Source organism: Heterodontus francisci, chromosome 29 (genome assembly GCF_036365525.1).
Source record: "Heterodontus francisci isolate sHetFra1 chromosome 29, sHetFra1.hap1, whole genome shotgun sequence".
NCBI classification, from domain to species: Eukaryota; Metazoa; Chordata; class Chondrichthyes; order Heterodontiformes; family Heterodontidae; genus Heterodontus; species Heterodontus francisci.
The window spans coordinates 16,864,107-16,885,172 of NC_090399.1; the positions used below are offsets into that span (position 1 = coordinate 16,864,107).

At 47.3% G+C, this 21,066-nt stretch overlaps 1 protein-coding gene across 11 annotated transcripts in view; it reads right to left on the reverse strand.

Moving 5' to 3' along the window:
• Positions 1-21,066, reverse strand: part of syngap1a (synaptic Ras GTPase activating protein 1a) — a 703,692-nt gene that overhangs the window by 57,126 nt on the left and 625,500 nt on the right. For 4 of the 11 annotated variants that reach the window (XM_068009529.1, XM_068009525.1, XM_068009523.1 and 1 more), the window contains 2 exons: positions 18,554-18,641; positions 3,835-4,130 (listed from right to left, as the gene is read on the reverse strand). In XM_068009529.1, the coding sequence (XP_067865630.1) occupies positions 3,930-4,130; positions 18,554-18,641 (289 nt within the window). In that variant the 3' untranslated portion in view covers positions 3,835-3,929. Of the gene's footprint in view, positions 1-3,833; positions 4,131-18,553; positions 18,642-21,066 lie in introns of those variants that run through there. The other 7 variants (XM_068009526.1, XM_068009522.1, XM_068009521.1 and 4 more) reach the window with 3 other exon arrangements.

Below are 21,066 nucleotides of genomic sequence, written 5' to 3' on the forward strand. Positions count from 1 at the left end.
AACAGAAACTGCAGTAACAGAAACCTTGTAAGGTGTGATCAAACAGCAACGACGGACTGGGTCTGCTGTCTGGCCAAAGTGAGGATTAAACTCAAAAATCTAGGCCTTGCCCACTGATCTTCTGAGCTGCCCTCAAAGTGGCTCGAAAGCAACCTGTGTTCCAACGTTGCTCAGTGCTTGGATGATGCCAATGGGTGTTTGACACTGAGCTGATGGTGGCGTGCTCCATCATCTCACATACAGTAAAGACACAGCAAACTTCAATGTCACAAAGAAAACCCAGTGGCAATGGAAAGAAAATAAAAACGTATGCACAAATGATCGAAAGCGGAAGTGGGGTCACAACCAAGGCACAACACAGCTTTCTGGTATTTGCTTATGATGGTCAATACTTTAGCCTGAGGGCCAACAGTCCAAGGGAGTTCATCATTTCTCAGCCAGACTGGTGGTCACAAAGCACATGGTGCTGATTTGGGGGTTTCACAACCAAGTTCAAGAGTTAACCCACTCATTAAGACTCTCTGAAGTCGGACATTTGGCTAGAATTGAGTTGTAGGCTGACCTGTCACCCACACAGCTGGAAACTTCCCCAGCACCCCCTCCACCAATAGATATGTTCAGTAAGTTTCTGGATGGATGACCAATCAACCGAGACCGATACAAGGCGTAACTAGGCAGCATGGCCCCATGCCAACCCTGCTGGGTACGAAACTGGGAGAATTGGGTTAATGGATCCCATGTCAATTCTGATTGGCACTGGGCTGCACCAGAATTTGCTCATGGCTCCTGAACCGGAAAGGACTTAGGGCCACAAACTCAAGTCTCTCCCAATGCCATTCCCTTCATCTTAGGAGGGAATGCTGATTGGGGAGTGGGATGGAGTTGGAGCGCTCGGCAACCAGGCTTTTCAGGACCTCAATAACTTTTTAGGTGGTGTGGGGGAGGTGAAGGGGGGATTGGGTAGGCCTCTCTTTGCAGCTTCGTGAGAAGTGAACAGATCTGACATTGTCCCTCTCACCTGCTGCCGGTGTGCTGTTGGTCATCAATTCAACCTGAAATTCCTCAGAGGAGGAGGGGGAGATTATTGGGGAAGGCAGTGGCATGGCAATGATGTGGTAAAAGTTGCCGATACTTTATCTCCACCCATTACACTAAAACATGGGGCAGGCTGAGAAAAGATAAAATGCATACAAGGTGAAATTGGGGTAACTCCCAACTTGGGATGGTGCCCAATTGAAATGGTAAGCTGGCAAGATAGAATGGCAAATTTCAAATCTGTCACAGGTCATACAAGTAAGACTTCATAGAGAGCGCAACACAGTACAAACCATTGAATTTGTTTTTTAGGCAAAAGAAATATCAAGCCAGGCAGCTACAACCAGTTGGCAACAGACTGAAAGCTGACACACATGCGATACAGACAGAAATCCAGCTTCAACACAACATCTTAGACACACTTTTTGTAAAACTTTCAACCTAACAGGAGGCAAAGAAGTTAACGTTTTGCTGGATTTGCGGGCGTTGTGGATTGCATTTTCTTTTGAGGTAACCCACCTACCCACTGCAACCCCCGCCCCTCCTCCCCACCACCAAACCAAACTCTCCATGCGACCTCTCACCTCTCAGAATCTCCATTAGTTGAGAGCCAAGGCTGGGCAGGAAGATAGAAACATCTGTGACTCCATCAGCTGACGGGGAGGGGAGGCTTGCTTGTGAGGTTGAGACGGGTGAAGTATGATTCCTCTGACCCTATCCCCCCAACGGCTCATCTGTATTTTAAGCCCAAGGAACTGATCCTAAACCCAATAGCCCTTGGGACTTGCCACTGAGGTGGTCAGCACGTACTTGGCCAGACCAGATTGTGAAGTCTCTTTGCTGGGATCATGCTTCCCCCTCGTCTATCTTTTAAGGATAAATGCCAAAAACAAATTTCCAAATTGAATTTGACCCAACCATGGAATACTTCCAAATTCATCTGGTTTAGGCTATCCATTTCAGTTCAGTTTTGTATAATTTTTATCTCCCTAAAGAACAGTCACAGCTGAAAACAAAAATATGGAATCTGCAAACAGAAAGTTTGGGAAAAGATTTTGTATCCAATATTTCCGAATTGGTGATCTGAATATTGAGGGGACTATTCTGGGGTTGAATTTAGAAATTCCTTCATTAGCTGAAGCCTAGCTTACCTAACATAAAGTTGTTTTTTTGTTGGTACCTGAGATGACACATTGCTTAGCTTACTTAGCGTGGCTTAACTAGGAAGATGCATTATGCCAGGTGAAAGTAACCCAAAGATGCAGTCCTTTGGGATCCCTAGAAGAACACTTGTCCGCAATGTCAACATCCTTTTGGCCATCCAGAGGAGGTCATCATGCAGTTCCACGTCAGCCTTGACACCCCCCAAGAGAGCTAGTCTGCATTGCTGTGACTCCAGGTGGTACAAGCTGGCAAACCCTGCTACCAGGACTAACCTTTGGAGATGATCAACCTTTTTGCACATTAAGCTGAAAGTTGGCAACACGATATGGAACATCTGCGTACGACGGGGGTGGCACTTCATGTGGCAAGAGGTGGGTCATCTGGGGAAATACTGGGTGAAAGACAAATGGACACGTGCACAGACACTCACACATGCAGGAGACAGACATAAAAAAAAAAGAGAAGCCACACCACCTCACATCGACTTTGCAGACACGTGTGAAAAGACCTTTGGTGCAGTCAATCCTTCCTTGTCTTAGCTCAAGATTCTGTGATGGGAGCACCAGTCCAGGGGGCACCAGTGACCTTGCAGTCGTGCCTGTACCAAGCAAGATGGCGACCTCAGTATTTATGAGCTCCTCAGGTAAGGGTACCCTGTCCTCCAACACTCTCCACCCCCAACAACCCGGCCTCTAAAAGGACTCTCCAAAGAAGCTTCTTCCACCCCTCGAAGGGCTTCAAATCCAGATGTTTCCAGCCCCTGTGCTTTTCCTTTAAAAAAAAAATTGCCATTTTTGTATTTTGGCGGTGGGTAGGTGGGGACGGGGTGAGAAGGCAAAATTGCAAAATGCCCATGAGAACATTCACACGTGAAGATGTTGTGTAGATTTGATTTCTGACAGCTCTGAAATAGCTGGCCTGCTGGAGATGTGCAACAAGGTCCAATTTCTGTCCCTTTCTCCCCACAAATCAATTCCCCGCCCCCACCACCGCACCAATCACACACAAATGATCACCGCCAATTGGAGACGGCCTCCATTCTGTTTCATATCCGGCGCTCTTTATTCCGCCTTTGCCAGGAGAAACAACAAACGCAAGTAAAGTACCTCCATCGACTGGCAGAGCGGCTCTATCTTAGGTGACCATCGCTGGAAATTGGAACTTTTCACACATCTCCACGACCTTCAGATCTTCTGAAAGCCAGGGATACTGCAGCTTAAAAGATTTCACCCTTTTTCTCGTACCTTATGGTTCGCTGCCCTCAAATGTCGGAGGAGGTATAGGCGGCGCAAGACACTGTTCCAGCCAAGGTTCTCTAGTCGCATCCGAATCGGTCAACAAGTCCCTCACGGCGCGACCATCTCCCCTGCCCCCTTCTGTATGTAAACGGAGCATTCTTTCCCTCACCCGCCTAGCAATGCGCCGCGCAATCGAAACCACTAGCCTGAGGTGTTAACCCACTTACTGGGTTCTGTGGGCAATCTTGAATACAGATCGGGATTTAATTTATATATAAATATATATATTTTTTAATTAAATATGATCAATCAGTGTAATACCCTGTTTTCCCTCCCTTTCCCGTGCGCACCCTACCCCCTCCCTACCCAAACCCCATTGAGCCAATTTGAGAATTCTTTTCCCTGCCCAGGTTATCTACCAGGAGGGAAGTCACAGTCTAAACACTGTCCTCAGTAGGTCCCGCGCCAACGGAAACCTGAGACATATTGATGTCAGACCAGCTGCTGCCCCCCTCCCCCTTCCAAGCTGTACTCGAAGCGGCGGGCCTGGCGGCGGGTGAGGCGGGGGTCTCCACGGAACTTCGCCTCGATCCGGCTCGAATTGTAGTCCTTGGCGCGTTGAGGGCGAGGCGGGTGGGCGGCAGGGGGGGCCGGGAAGCCATTTTGGTTTTTTTTGAAGGAATGCTCCATTGACTTCCAGAGGGGGGGAATTGAAACATGTTAGGCAGGCAGATGCGAGAGAAGTGTGGGGGGTGGGGAGGAAAGAAGGTGCAAGAAGAGTAAGAAAGGAGAAAACAGGAAAGGAAGGAAGAGAAATAAAGAAATTTACATATGTATTTGCAATATTAGTACTGTTCATTGGCACAATTTCCATACCATGAAGGTATATCGCACATAGCACATACATATTTATATATATATATTATATATATATATATACACACACATGTATATGTATATATATCACAATAATGAAAGTAATAATGTTAGTTATTTGCTGCTGGATTTCGAAAAAGGTTTTCTTTACAGCCTTTACAGTGCAGGTTACAATAGCTGTGCCCTCACACCGAGAGACCGTTATGCATGAGATGCTGCTGGCCGCTTGACCTCCCGGCGTTTGGGTGAGGAGATTTGAATCAACTTGAAAACTAACTGGCTGGAAGATAGGACGGGAACGGTCCGTTTCTGCACCCAGCCCGATATTGACTTCGGTGGAGAAAGTGAAAGCCGGGCGGGAGATAAGAGTCATAGAGTTCGAGAGCACAGAAACAGGCACTTCGGCCCATCGTGTCTGTGCCGGCCATCAAGCACCCTATCCATTCTCATCCCAATTTTCCAGCACTTGGCCCGTAGCTTTAGATAAAACCGGGCGCGCACCCAATCCCGTCAGACGGGCAGGTTTGGTTAAAATCGCTCCCCACCACCTACCTCCCCCACGTACCCAACCACCCGTGCCTGGCACCACCACCATTAGGGTACGTGGTGATCATGGCGGGGCGTGGCCAAAACCCGCAGCTCGTGTTTGTTCCAAAACTTTTCGTCTGTCGAGCTCCCATCCACCTCAATCTCCGTGGCACTGACACTCACTCCCCGCCTTTTTGTTCCCTAATAAACAGTAATTTTGCAGTTCCCAAGGAAGATGTTAAGGCATAATCCATTTGGCTTCCAAAACTGGGGGAAGGGAGGGGGGTCATGGAAAAGGGATGCTCCCCCCCCCCCCCACCCTTTGCCTGCAGTCACGTGAGCCTGGACCATCCAATCGCGGGAGGATCTCAACTCGTCCCCCCCCGCGCCGATCACGTGATCTTTCACTCCACCCGCCGCCACCCCGCGCAGCCAGACCAGGGGGGGAGCACAGTCAACGGGCGCTGCACCGAAGTCCCCACCCCCTTTCAGACTCCCACCTATCAGAGCTGCTCCTGTTGCCGGGCAACCGATGACGCTCACAACAGACGCAGTTCGGATTGGTCCAAATTGAGCGGGAATTCCCGACACATCTGGTGCCGGGAGCAGGAGGTGGAGGACTGATGTCACTCTCCCCCACCGCCCTCCCCTCCCTCATCAGGTCTTTGAGTAACGCTGGAATCCCCGCCCCTTTTATTTTGGGCCTATCAGAACTTCGCTTGCCACGCGGCAACCGATTACATCGGCGGGAGACGCAGCTCTGATAGGTCAAAATTATAGATTTATTGGTTGTTGGTGGGGGTGGGGGCTGGGACTGCGCCTATTGGCCAGCCCGTTCGCCAGGCGCAAGCGCACCTTGATGAACTCGGTTCTGGAAAGTTCCACACAGAATAGAAGGCGGCGTAAGACGGAAAAGTCCATTGATCACCTTCAAACACCGCCCCCCCGCCCTCACAGTATATGCAGTTTGTCGGCAGATGGGGCGATATTTAGCCGTCCGAGATCTGGGCGGGGTGGAGGGAATCCCACTTTACATCCCCGCTCAATATTTCTCTCCATTGACACCAACGGGGAGTAACATGCTCGGGCGGGGTGTAAAACCAGCGGTGCATCCGATCCCGCGGGTTCCCCGACAGGCGAGTTCGGTTAAAATTGAACCCAGGCCTTTATATGTGTACGCACAATAGGGCGGCTGATTCGGAAAGTAGCGAGTCTCCTGTGCTGGGTGGTAAATAATGGGCGGGGGGCACCCGCGATTTTACCAGTTCCGGTTGGTGGCGGGGGGGTGCGGGGTTGGTGTGTGTAAAATGAACGGTCAATTTGCGTCTGGTTAAGTGATCTGATTCCCATCCCCCCTCCTCCTTGTTCCCCCAAGTGTCAATGCACTGGCAGCAAATCTCCGGGCGGCATGTCGGTACTTGGCAGCTTTGCGCCATGGGATTGCATGGGTTTTGGGGGGGGGGGGCGGGTGTCGAACGGGTGGTATCGCAAAAAAGGCCAATCATACGCCCCCTCCTTAACAGCACTGTTGCGTGACGTTACACCACACCGACTGCAGCAGTTCAAGAATTTCACCGCCACCGGGATGGGCAATAAATGCGGGCCTTGCCAACAAAACCCACGTCCTGGATGAATTCAAATCAATCAACACCGGGTGCGCATGAGAGGTGATTCTGCCCATTTTGGGCTAGAACCCAAGACTAAGTACAGCTGATTGTCACATGCCGTGTCACTGCATACCTTGTGTACCGGATGTCCAATTGCAGCACGTGCATATGGGTGCGTGTACAGGAGTTGCCAACTCTCTCAAGTCACAATCGGTTGGGTCTGGAGTGGAGTGTGGTTTTCAATAGCAGGACCAAACTGGCTCGATTTGCTGGTTTGGAGGTCTGTGGGGAGGAGGGGTGTCAGGCTGCTGTTTTTATTGGCGGTATCAACGCTTAAGATCACCATCCTGTGATTAAAGCTCTGATAGGTGCACAGCAAGCCCAATGTGACAGGGGGAAAAAAAATTCAATTGCAGGATTTGTCCCCTCCCGTACCATTGCGATGAGATAGTGGAAATCAGCGCCTGCCCCCTGCACTTTCTGAGTGGAATAAACTTGCCTGAGCTCACCACAATTCATCAGGAAGATGGTTTTCAGTCAGGATGATCCCAAATTGCCCTGTGACACATTTAAATTGAGCCACTTTTCCTGGGTGACGATTCAATGCGATGACCACCCACCTCCCCACAAGAATAGGGCCTCAACAAATGGCGTGCGGGTGGGTGGGGGGGGGGACAAGAATTGATCCACATAAAACAGGCCAACTGAAGAGGGACCAGCACCCTGTCCTTTGCAACCCATACTACGGAGTGAGTCACGAGACCCAGTGTGCCCACAAACTAGCTGGTACCTCTCCCACAGCGATGCGGCTGTTGACTTCCCATGAAGACAGCGAAGCAAACATGACCAATGTTCAGTGAATGTGGGTAAGATATCAATCTGTGAAGTACCATGGCAATGTCACTAAATCAAACAAACGTGATCTGTGAATGAGGAGTTGGCCTTCGGGAATGCAATGAACTGGAGGAAGGAAGAGAAAGTTACTTCAGGAGTCAAACATTCTTGAGAATGACTCCTCCCTGTGTATTAGTATGTACATTTTCTATAAGTTCACATTGCTGTGCTTGAAGTGGGGGAGGGGGTCGGGGGTTAATTTTAACCTAACCTGTCTGTCGGGGAACCAATGTGATTGGGTGCAATGCTGGTTATAGGCCCTGCCTGATTTTACTCTTCACTAAAATCAATGGACAGGTGTAAAACCAGCATTCCACTGATTCTGTGGGACTCCTGCCTGGCGAGTTCGGTTAGAATGATCCCCAGCTTTTCAGTGAGCAAGACATCAATCTATTGAACAGCCTCTTCCCTATGGAGACAGTGGAAGCAGGGAGTGTTGATTCATTCGAGTACAAAATTAGGCAGAAAAATTGCATTTTGTGACATAGCGCAAGTAAATTTGAGACATGACATATGTTAAGTATAGCATATTTCTGAGAGACAGTTGATTTTGAACCTCTGGTTCCCAAAGCTCTCCACCATGATTTTCTTAACGTCATAACTAATTGATTGCTATGATGAGTCAACAACTTCATTATATTATGTAACTACAAAGATGGTAGAAGATGAACTAGATGGACCATGGTCATTTTTCATCGAGCAATTCCTATGTTCCGAACACATGTTCCTTCCTTTGTGGTCTGTGGGTGTCTCCAGCCATAAGCTATTTCATTACAAGTCAATCAAAAGCTATTCCCCACTGTTTCATCTCCACAACCCCCACCCCCGCCTCCCTCGCAACTTCCCAATTTTCCTGCTTCCTTCCATAATGGAAGCTCATGCTGAGCTGTGGCTCCAGAGGTGCCAGCTACTCTGCTGTACCTCTCTCAAGCACTCAATCATTGTGAGCTCAGGCACTGATTGTCGATGGGCTGTTCAACCATGGGGACCTCACAGCCAGACATAATCCTTTCCTCACTCAACGGTGGACTTTCCAGCAGGAATTAGCAGATGATGAAACCAAGCTGATTTTTTTCATTCGTTAACTCAGGACATTCCAAAACTGTTACCCCCAACTGAGATAAGGGATTGAACATGGGATGCTCCCATCATGTGTGGCTCAGTAAATCCTTGGGTGGTACAATTAACCACCAAAAACACTAGCTGGTAGTAAAAAGTTGGGATACTAAAGAAAGGGGTACAGTGATATTGGGGTCCTTGCTTGAGCCCAACGTCAGAGACTTGAGACAAGATCCATGCTGACTCTCCGAGTACAGTACACACACCATTGGACACTCCACCTTTCAGATGAAACATTTAGCTGAGGCTCCATCTGTCCCCTCAGGCAGACATAAAATATCCCATTGTGCCATTACAAAGCGGATCTGGGGAGTTCTCTCCGGTGCCTTGGACAGTATATAATCCCTCGAACATTATCACTAAAAACAAATTATCTGGTCATTATCACATTGTTTTTTGTGGGACCTTGCTGTGTGAAAATTGGCAACCGTGTTTCCTAATTTGCAACAGTGAATATACATCAAAAGCACTTAATTTGTTGTAAGGCGCTTTAGGAATGTGCTGAAGTTGAGAATGGTGTTGAATAAATGCAACTTCCAATGGGCAGCAGCTGGTGCAGTCTTCAGATGACGCTGCAAAAAACTCTCAGCTGATGCTTTCTGATCTACGAGTGCAGACTGCAAGTTCCTTGCCATCCCACCTGCACCAGGCAATCCCCACAGAGTTCACAACAACTCGGTGATTCACACTTGCCAGGTGAATTTATCAGGAGCTGTGCTGATCAGCATTTTTCCGATTCCACTATCTGATCACCAGCAACCTATCGACTGTATGAACCTTCGAATTCTTAGAAACAATTAAAGGCAACTGGGTTCCTGCAGGGTCTTCCCCTTTTCAGGGTTCAAACTTAACTTCTCACTTAATGGCACAATCCCTTCCTGTCTTTGTAGAATGTGTGACTCACGGAATAATAATACTACTCTGTTTATCTACTATTCTGACATTGCTGTTTGATTGGTAAAGTTGGATCAAATGAAATGAATGCCCGTACACACACGATTTAATCCTGATGACCAGCCCTGGAAAAAAGCAGGAGTACTGAACTGTCCGGAGTCCATCAGAAGCTACAATCATTATCCTTCCACTACCTGCATGACTTACGACAAAGACACAACCTACCATCACAACAAGGTTCATTTATGTGGCCGGCCACGAGCGGCCCCACAGTTCCAGGGCGGGAGGTTTTGCTGATCTCTCCCTGATGCCTAAATTCCATGGGCACACCTGCATGGTCCAACAGCTGTGACTGGCGTGACTGTTCACTGAAGTCCACAAATGCCAGTGCACACAGTGGGACCAGAAGCGATCTCAGCAGGGGCAGAGAGAGATGACAGCAGAACAATGAGTGAGGCACATTCAGTCGTGCTTAGCACAGGGCTTGATTTCCACTGCTGAGATAAGCTGTTCCAAGATACTGATTTGTCAACAACTACTGCTTCCTGCAAATCTACAGCTCCCAGGGATTTTCAGCAGGTTTCCGAGAATCCCCTCCATGCTTGCGGCGAAGAGGGCAGAGGGGAATTGATGATTTTATTGTGTGGCAGAGTCTACCCCTTAGCCTCGGAGTCAACAACAACAGAAGGTTGTGGGTTCAAGGCCCACTCCAGAGGCTTGAGCTCAAAAAAATAAATCTAGGCTGACACTCCAGTGCAGTTCTTTCTTAAGGCTGAAGTACATTACGGCATCAGTCGAGGAGAAAGCTGACGATTTCCTCAGAGCTACTCTCACTTCAGCACAACCTTGATTGTGCGTGCGAACGGGGTTCCTGCCAAAGGTCCAGTTAAGCCACAGTGGTACAGCAGAAGCAGGTCCTAGGAAATTTCCGGAATAAGTTGGAGGATGCCATATTTAAACTGTACAATGCTGGTTAGACTGCAACTTTTTAAAAATTCATTCGCAGGATGTGGGTCTTGCTGGCAAGGCTAGTATTTATTACCCACTGTTACAACCGGCTTGCTAGACCATTACACAGGGGCAGTCAACTGGAATCATGTATAGGACAGACTGTGAAAAGATGGCAGATTTCCTTCCCCGAAGGGAAAATTGGAGACGTTCTTCAGCATTGAAAGAAAATGGCTGAGAGGTTACATATGGCTGCATTTACACAATAAAGGTCCCATCAACGCAAAGTGGTTTCACTTTGTAGCAAAATGCAGTCGTAGTGTTTTTTTAAAATTTATTCATGGGATGTAGGCATCCCTGGCCAGGCCAGCAATTACTGCCCATCCCTAATTGCCCTTGAGAAGGTGGTGGTGAGCTGCCTTCTTGAACCGCTGCAGTCCATGTGGTGTAGGTACACCCACAGTGCTGTTAGGAAGGGAGTTCCAGGATTTTGACCCAGCGACAGTGAAGGAACGGCGATATAGTTCCAGGTCAGGATGGTGTGTGACTTGGAGGGGAACTTGCAGGTGGTGGTGTTCCCCTGCATCTGCTACCCTTGCCTTTCTAATTGCCCTTGAGAAGGTGGTGGTGAGCTGCCTTCTTGAACTGCTGCAGTCCATGTGGGGTAGGTGGTAGAGGTCGCGGGCTTGGAAGGTGCTGTCTAAGGAGCCTTGGTGAGTTGCTGCAGTGCATCTTGTAGATGGTACACACTGCTGCCACTGTGCGTCGGTGGTGCAGGGAGTGAATGTTGAAGGTGGTGGATGGGGTGCTGATCAAGCCGGCTGCTTTGTTCTGGATGGTGTCGAGCTTCTTGAGTGTTGTTGGAGCTGCACCCATCCAGGCAAGTGGATAGTATTTCATCACACTCATGACTTGTGCCTTGTAGATGGTGGACAGGAGTCAGGAGGTGAGTTACTCGCCACAGAATTCCCAGCCTCTGACCTGCTCTTGTAGCCACAGTGTTTATGTAGCTGAAGTTAGTTTCTGGTCAATGGTAACCCCCAGGATGTTGATAGTGAGGGATTCAGCGATGGTTATACCTTTGAACATCAAGGGGAGATGGTTAGATTCTCTCTTGTTGGAGATGGTCATTGCCTGGCACTTGTGTGGTGCGAATGTTACTTGCCACTTATCAGCCCAAGCCTGGATATTGTCCAGGTCTTGCTGCATCTGGACATGGGCTGCTTCAATATCTAAGGAGTCATGATGGAACTGAACATTGTGCAATCAGCGGACATCCCCACTTCTGACATTATGATGGCGGGAAGGTCATTGATGAGGCAGCTGAAGATGGATGAAGATGTTTGTAAGAAGGACTTTGCAGGTTGAGAGGCCTGGGTATGCCATTGCCGTTTCCGGTGCCTCGGTCGATGATGCGTGGTCTGTCTGGTTTCATTCCTTTCCTGAGACTTTGTAGAGATTTGATACAACTGAATGGCTTGCTAGGTCATTTCGGATGGTATTTAAGAATCAACCACATTGCTATGAGTCTGGAGTCACATGTAGGCCAGACCAGGTAAGGACAGCAGATTCCCTTCCCTAAACGACATTCGTGAACCAGATGAGTTTTTACAACAATTGACAATGGTTTCATGGCCATCGTTAGACTAGCTTTTTTATTAATTGAATTCAAATTTCACCATCTACCGTGGTGGGATTCGAACCCATGTCCCCAGAGCATTAGCCTAGGCCTCTGGTTACTAGTCCAGTGACATTACCACTACACCGTCACCTCCCCTGAACACAGCCTGAACCTGGTGTCTGGGCCTGGCCCTAACGAAGCAAAGCGAGATTCTCCAGAGGAAGCAGACTTGCTCTGTTCACACCTCTAGCTCCACTTCACAAGTTTGACGGATGGCGAAAAGCCGAGACCCCTACCCCCACTTCGCACTAGCATTGTAGTGTGAAAAGGCTCATTAAAACGGTTTTCGAAAAGGCAAAACCCAAACTACTTCAAACTAAAACCACAAGAGTTAGGACAAGGTGGTTGGAGGTTGGGGCAGGAGGTCACAGGCAAAATGTCGGTCCGATTCTTTACACAAGTCGAGTGGCAGAGACAAAAGCCCCTGGAATCGTTTAAGAAACAGCTCGGTGCTGTTAACAGAGGCATTGTAGGATGTTTCAGGATGGATGGGCCTGCGACCTTGTGTGTGTTGCATCTCAGTCTTGTGACCTTTTGACAGGCAATCCACCCCTTCCCTGTCGTGCTCCTTTCGAACCAACTGATGGCAGTGTTGCCTTAAAATACAAGCCTGAAATCTGACCTTGGTGGAAGATTGGGATCGCAAAAATGGAAGAAGATGGATGAATTGTGCTGAAAATAAAACACTTTAAATGAAAAAGAACGGTGTCTGAGCTGATTTGGAGAGACACTGAAAAACTGTTCATTCACACAAACTTCAAATCAAGCAAAACAGGAGTGCCCTGGGCTGGAGGATGCATTGCTGCAGTGCTCAGTCTCACCTGGCAGTTCAGTAATCATGGTTTCAGACCGGTGAACAGATTCACTTCTGGTCTTGTTCTATTAGAGGGGGTGCAATGTCACAGCGCCGCATATCCCTCAGAAAGGAGGGTTCTGGGTTTGTTATGCATGGATTCATTTAAGGGTAATCTTGTTAAACACCTGAGAGAGAAAGGAATAAAAGGATAGTCTGACAGGGTGACATGGAAAGAGGTGTGAGGAGGGTCATGGAGTATAAACGGCGAATGGTCTTGTTTCTGAGTTGAAGATGTTATATAGCTGTATTGCTTTATTCCTACATGACAGCAGTGACTAGGCTTCTAAAAGTACTTTGTTGGCTGTAAAGCACTTTGGGACATCCCGAGGTTTTGAAAGGTGCTAGAAACATTTAAGTGTTCTTTTTATTTATTGTTACTATTGTTGTGAATTAAGTAAATAGGGAATTTACAGGAAACAATTGGGGGCGCATTTATACTTGTACACTTTAGAGTGCTTTAGGATGGGAGAATTGTTGACCAGAAGTGCATTAGGCTTGTCAGTTATGTTGAGGATGGATCACTATTCTTGTTGATACACTGGGATGATGGTGCAGTAGGCCCTTCTTGCAAAAGCATATTGTATGTTTGATGAGGTGGAGCTGTGGTGGGCCAACTCCCAGGATGTCCACACGCACACACATGCACACACCGACTCCTTAGCATGTCCTGACAGCTCCTTTGCAGAACTCTGGCTTGAAGCTGGATGGCACAGATCATCAGCACCGTATGGGAAGCTGCACCCATATTAATGATCCAGTGCCACATACAAGGCCGATAATCCGTCCAGTAGAGGCACAAACCACACATCTCTCATTCATACTCGTAGCGCGTGTCAGCTAACAGAGTGTCACAGCTAGAGTCTTCAGGCTGGGTCCCTACACATCCTCTGGTATCTGCCACAAGCAGGGTGAATCATTAGTAAGTGAAGCTCCCTCTGCGCTGTCCCATCAAACACTCCCAGGACAGGTATAGCACAGGTGAAAAAAGTTTAGATACAGAGTAAAACTCCCTCTGCACTGTTCCCATCAAACACTCCCAGGACAGGTATAGCAAGGTAAAAAAAAAAACAGTTTAGATACAGAGTAAAGCTCCCTCTAATTTGTCCCCATCAAACACTTCCAGGACAGGTACAGCACGGGGTTAGATACAGAGTAAAGCTCCCTCTACGCTGCCCCATCAAACACTCCCAGGACAGGTACAGCACGGGGTTAGATACAGAGTAAAGCTCCCTCTACGCTGCCCCATCAAACACTCCCAGGACAGGTACAGCACGGGGTTAGATACAGAGTAAAGCTCCCTCTACGCTGCCCCATCAAACACTCCCAGGACAGGTACAGCTTGGGGTTAGATTCCATACCAGTCAAATGTGATGTGGTGGGAGGAAACTTTGTTTTGTTATGGTGTGCCAAAGTGGAGTGTTGAGAGAGCTTGTGTGCGAACCACAATTCCCTTGGAACAGCAAAAAGAAAAAAAAAATATTTTTTAAATAAAAAAAAAACGGTTCGATACAGAATGAATCTCCTTCTACACTGTCCCATCAAACATTCCCAGGACAAGTAAAGGTCAGGCTAGATACAGAGTGAAACTCCCAATATACTGTCCCCAGCACTGCTGAACCTTCAAAAAAGCAGCCTTACTGTAGTAGTGATTGTTTTGATTTCCCACATTAACTATCCTCTGACTCAAAACTCATTGGTAGTTAGTAATGATTTGGGGAGTTTTGTCGTGTGGACTGGTGCTTAATTGAAACTGCGATGAGATGGTCCAAACTCATTTGATAGGGCAGGATTCATAGCCAGGTTTCTGAGCTACACGTGTGCTCCGTCAGGTGTGCTAAATCACTGTATCCTTCATGTTTTTGCTCTTGTACCTCAAAGCAGCACGATGCAGAAAATACCAGGGACACAAGTTTAGATAAACCCTGCACTCCTCAACATGTAAAAGAGAACAATCATTGTACTACTACACCAAACAGAATTGACATTGACTTCGAACTGCCATAAGCAGACATCATCGGCAAATCCTTTGAGATTATACTTGAATAACAAAATGAACAATATCAGTACCACATTGCTTAGTCAACACTGGTTCCTTAAATAAACATGGTCTCACCTAACATTTTACAAATATTCTGAAGAGACGTTTGGAGGGGTAAAACTCAACTTTAACGGGCACAAAACGGGAAATAGTGGATCAACCACCCCCAATACAATCCGCCTAATTTATTTTTCCGTCGACTGTTGGGGGGGGGGGGGTGGTGATCCGCTACCACCTATTTTGTGTCCCCACCAAATTTGAATTTCATCTCCATTGGGTTGAGGCTACTGGCACCATTATAAAAGTAAGGTATGAAAAGTGACCGTGATTAGATCAGTTCTCCAAAACATTGTAAACTACAGTCAATAATGCCAAATGTAGCTACTTTGAACAGGGCAGTGACAACTAGACACGCTCTCAACATCTACACTCACCTAAACACCAGCAAATCATTTTGGACCAGCCATGGTGTGAATGGGGTAGTGATGACTGGACACCTTCTTAACACCTGCACTTACCTCAACACCAACAAAACCAACAGCCAGTCAATTATCTATCAAATCACAACATGAACAAAGCATCATTGAGCCTGGTGCACTAAACAGCAGCAAATACAGCAACCAGTCCTTTTGAACCAAATCACGATGTTAACAGGGTATCGATGACTCAAAACCCACACTTGCCTAAATACTAGCAGAGTACAAAGTCAGTCATTTTGAACCAAAGAAAGGGTGTGATTATGTAGACAGATGTTCAGCATTTGAACTTACCTAAACACTGAGAGAAATGGTCTTTTTCAGTAGGTTAGACTAGTTAATTGATTAGAAATAGTTTGCATCCCTTAAAGTCCTATTATTATAGTCAGTTGTAAGTTGGCTGACAAGCTGACAGGGTGTGGAGCTGAAAGTAAGGAAAAGATGGGTGTGATCTCAAAGATGCCCATGAACTGAAATAGTGATTTGGTGATGTTGAACCTCAAAGAAAAGTGGGGGACGGTGGATGGAATGATGGGACGAAGGGGAGGGAAAGCAATTGACAGCAAGTTCTGCACGTTTATGGGCAGGCTCAAATTCTACAACAGCTGCAACCCTCAAATTTGTCAGATATACTGTCATAGCTTTACAGGCCAAGGTATCTGACCAATGTCCCTTCCTCCCAATTTTCTTCCATTTTCTTCTCCTAGTAGTACTGACTTGCACTGGGGTGCGATTTTCAAGGTCACCCACGCCCCACTACAAACGTGGCCTCGGTTGACTGCAACCCCCCTCATCTGAGGGCCTCAATGGAGAAACATCATGGGGCCCTTTCAGCAGGAACCCAGGGCGAATTTCCAACTTCCATGGCACGCTGAGACGAACTGTAGCACTCCAAATGCTGCTCGCAGCTGAGATCATAAAACTCAGCACAGACCAGGGGTCATACTTGGGGTCGTCCTGATCTGTCACTGTCAAATAAAATTCTCAAACCTCCTGTCCAGGCCCCTCCATGGCCTTGCCCTTCCCTATCTTTGTAACCTCTTTTAGTCCAACAACTATCGGAGATCTCTGACCTCTTATGCATTTCTCACTTCCTTTGTCCCACTACTGACGGCCCTACCTTCAGCCGTTTAGGCCCTAATTTCTGTATTTCCCTCCCTAAATCTCTCCGCTTTTCTATCGCAGCGCCACCCCCCCACCCTTCCCCCATCTCTCTCTCTTTCCTTTTAATACCTTACTTGAAACCACCTTGTTGGCCAAGCTTTTAGTCACCTGTTCTAATCTCCTTTCTTTGGCTTGGTGTCATTCGTAGTCTGATTATTGCTTTGGGACGTTCTCCTATGTTAAAGCCATATAGATGCAAGTTATTATTGTTGATATGACACCAGGCATCAAATAAACCAACAGAGCATCGGGAACAACTCAATGGGATGTGCGTTCAATAACAGGTAAGAGTGTTGCTAGTCACATTGACAGACATACTGAAGTACCTTGGAAGTTCAGTCTGCAGCTAGTAGGAGCTGAGGCACACGGTGACTATGCCCAATGTCTTTTCTGGGGACAAAACACGCAATGTGACTGGGTCTTCCTAACACGCGGCAGGTGAAAGAGAACCAGGTCTTACTGGAATAGTTAAAAGAACTCCACTTCAAACATACGTTTTTTTTTAAAGAAAGGATCCAACTTGATACTATTACCACCCCTGCCTCCTCTCCTCCCTTCTTCCTACCTAAGTCCAAGTCTCAAATGTTGCCATGCGTCACTTCCAAGAATGAATCTTGCTGTGCTTCCTAAACTTCTGAAGCAACTCTGGTCAGCTCTAGCCTTTGCTCTTCACACACTGAGAACTGCCTATTGTGTTTTTTTTGTGTGGTGCTGGGGTTGGAATTCTCCCTCTTCCCCCACCCCCCCCTCCCCACCCACTTTCCTATTCCAGTTTACACACCATGACCACCTTGAAATTTGTGGCTGTTCCCATTTCTGTTCTCAGTTACGATCTCTTGCTCTGACCTCTCACTGTCCTTCTGTTATTATTTACCAGCATGTGAAGTACGTTCCCTTAACCCTTTTTCAAACGTTTCAAACCAGCTCAGTGTAAGTAGCTATTGCCGGGTGCCATAGTGGTGACTTGGCCACACTTGGTCCAGTTGGTCATTTATGGCATCAAGTGGGAGGGGCAGTTACCCAACACTGAGTCCGTTGACTTGTTTGAATTTTCTTTTTCTCCTTTGCTCACACACAGGTACTTTTCCTTGCGCCTGCACGACTCGACTGGCATAGGATAACCTGTTTTTTGACAACTACCAGACGTTGCACAAGCACCAAGGCTCCATTTGGGTACATTGCATTTATGAAACAGAGAGTTTACTGGGAGTGTGAGAATATAGTGGTGGGTCTGGTACGGTAACTAGCGGCAACAGTATCGATGTTCGGCCTACTCCAAAGAGTTCATTAGTGTAAACAGTGCGACAAACCTGAGTGTATGTTGGCAAAATTGCTGCACACTTTGTACTAGTTAGCAGCCTCATGACCACTTAAGAGTGCATACCCTTCGTGCCCTAGTGCCAGCTAATACCCCCGCCCACTCAATTCATTACGGAGGTGGGCAATCGCGTAGAGGAATTAAACAAAAACAAAAAAAAAATCTGAGGTTACCATTGGCCTCCTGGTTTTCCCACTTGTACATAACCAAGGCAGAACCCTGCCTGTTTACTACCAGACTATTTCCCTGGTCAAACCTCGTCTTCACAAACTCACAAGGGGCTGGCCCAAATCGGGCTGTGTTTCTAAAACCAAGGGAGAATTAAATATCGGAGCCATCCTGCTTTGGCCCTGCTCCCTCCCCATCACACAAAGCCACGTACGTCACTGAATGCAGCCAAAATTATCACTAGCCAGCCAATTTTCCTCCAACCCTGCCAAGTCGGTTGCCCCCCGCCATTTTGACGGGCGGGTTGAAAGCTGACACTAAAAAATAAAATGGTATCTAGGGAGGGGTGGATGGTAGTGGGAGTCTCCCTGCCGAGTATTTGTTGGAAACAGAAGTGACGGTGGAGCCACCTTCGGAGGAGAGAAGAAAATCTGCAACAGTTTGTTCAGATGAGGTTTGACCGGGGTTGTCCTATCCCGACAAGACTGAATTGCTGGCGCTTCTCCCTCAGTGTCATTTGTTGATCTTTGAGGTGATGATTTTCTGTACCTGAACGTCGATAATCCGCTGCTTGGCATCGATGGCCTCCTGCATGTTGGCATGGTCTTTCCTCAACTCGTCTTCCACCACCATTAACCTGTGGGCAGAGGCAAAAGGCAGCACAGCTCAGCAATGGGATGGAGAACTGGGGGTGGGGGGTGGTGTTGGAATCACTGACGTTTACACTTATTTCAAGGTTTAAGCCCTTGAGTCAAACCAGTCGTGTATCTACAATCAAATGCTATCTTTATAAATTACTGGTTAGACCTCAGTTAGAGTATTGTGCCCAATTCTGGGGTCCAAGCTTTAGGATGCCAAGGCCTTGGAGAGGGTGTGGAAGAGATTTACTGGAATGGTACCAGAGATGAGGGACTTCAGTTATGTGGAGAGACTTAGACAAGATCGGACTGTTCTCCATTGAGCAGAGAAGGTTAAGGGGAGATTTAATGGGTGCTCAAAATCATGAAGGGTTTTAATAGCGTAAATAAGCAGAAACTATTTCCACTGGTCAGTAACCAGAGGACATAGATTTAAGGTAATTGGCAAACGTATCAGAGGGGAGCTGATGAGATTATTTTTTACAGTGAGTTCTTGTGATCTGCAGTGCACTGCCTGAAAGGGTGGTGGAAGCAGTTTCAGTCGTAACTTTCAAAAGGGAATTGGATATATAGTTGAAACAGAAAAAAATGCAGGGCTATGGGGAAAGAGGAGGGGAGTGGGACTAGTTGGATAACTTTCAAAGTACCGTCATGGGCACGATGGGTTGAATTGGACTCCTTCTATGCTGTAAGATTCTGTGAGTCCTCTGCACCTTCACCAAGGCCTTGACATCGTTCCTAAATTGCTATGCTCAGAATGGCACATGGTACTCCAGCTGAGGCCTAACCAGCTATTTGTAAAGATTTCAGACCTAGGTGCAGAGTCAAGGCTCATAGTGCCGAAATTAAAGAAGAAGCAGAGACAACTGGATAATTCACGGTCAAGCTTCGGGTGAGCTACAGTTAGAGTTCTGAAGGATTGAAAACTGTAAGAGGATGGAAAAGCAGATGAGGAGCTCCACAGTGCAGAAGTCGTGGGGAGGAGTAGGAGACGATGCAGTCAGCCCAGATCTCACCACTCAGGATGCGAAGGAGGCATAATGAGGATTAAATGGCCGACTCCCATTCCTACGTCATGACTTTATACAATAGAATCCACTTGTGGCCTCATATCTTTTTACTGACCTTCAAGGTATCAGCCATGGCTCAGTTAATAATGCCTCAGGTTGTGGGTTCAAGACCCACGACAGAGACTTGAGTGCAAAAATCTAGGCTGACACTCCAGGGCAGTACCGAGGGTGCGTTGCGCTCTTGGAGGTGCCATCTTTTGGATGAGGTGTTAAACCAAGGCCCCATCTGACCTCTCGAGTGGAACTAAAACATTCCATGACACTATTTTGAAGATGAGCAGGGGAGGTTTGCCCAGTGTTCTGGTCAGTGTTTATTCTACTAACATCACTAAAACATGATGGAGAAGGACAGTGTAGGTGTAGAGATCAGGGAGGGGGGTTGTGATATACTTGAACAAATTAGTATTGAAAGGGAGGAGGAATTGGCGGTTTTAGTGGGCTTAAAAGTCGATAAATCCCCAGGCCCAGATGAGATGTATCCCAGGCTGTTATGTGAGGCAAGGGAGGAGATTGCAGGGGCTCTGACACAAATTTTCAAATCCTCTCTGGCCACAGGAAAGGTGTCAGAGGACTGGAGTACAGTGAATGTGGTACTATTATTCAAGAAGGGTAGTAGGGACAAACCAGGTAATTAAAGGCAGGTGAGTCTAATATCAGTGGAAAAAATTCTGAGGGACAGGATTAATCTCCACTTGGAGAGGCAAGGAATAATCAAGGATAGTCAGCATGGCTTTGTCAGGGGGAGATCGTGTCTAATTGACTTGATTGAATTTTCTGATGAGGTGACTAGATGAGGGTAAAGCAGTTGATGTAGTATACATGGACTTCAGTAAGGCTTTTGATAAGGTGCCGCATGGGAGACTGGTTATGAAGGTAAGAGCCCATGAGATCCAGGGCAATTAGGCAAATTAGATCCCAAATTGGCTTAGTGGCAGGAGGCAGAAGGTGATGGTCGAGGGCTGTTTTTGCGATTGGAAGCCTGTGACCAGTGGTGTACCGCAGGGATCAGTGCAGGGACCCTTGCTGTTTGTAGAGTACATTAATGATTTAGACGTGAATATAGGAGGTATGCTCAGTAAGTTCGCAGATGACATGAAAATTGGTGGTGTTGTAAATCGTGAGGAGGAAAGCCTTAGATTACAGGACGATATAGATGGGCTGGTAAGATGGGCGGAGCTGCGGCAAATGGAATTTAATCCTGAGAAGTGTGAGGTGATGCATTTTGGGAGGACTAACAAGGCAAGGGAATATACAATAGATGGTAGCACTCTGGGAAGTACAGAGGCTCATAGGGACCTTGGTGTACTTGTCCATATATCACTGAAGGCAGCAGCACAGGTAGATAAGGTGGTTA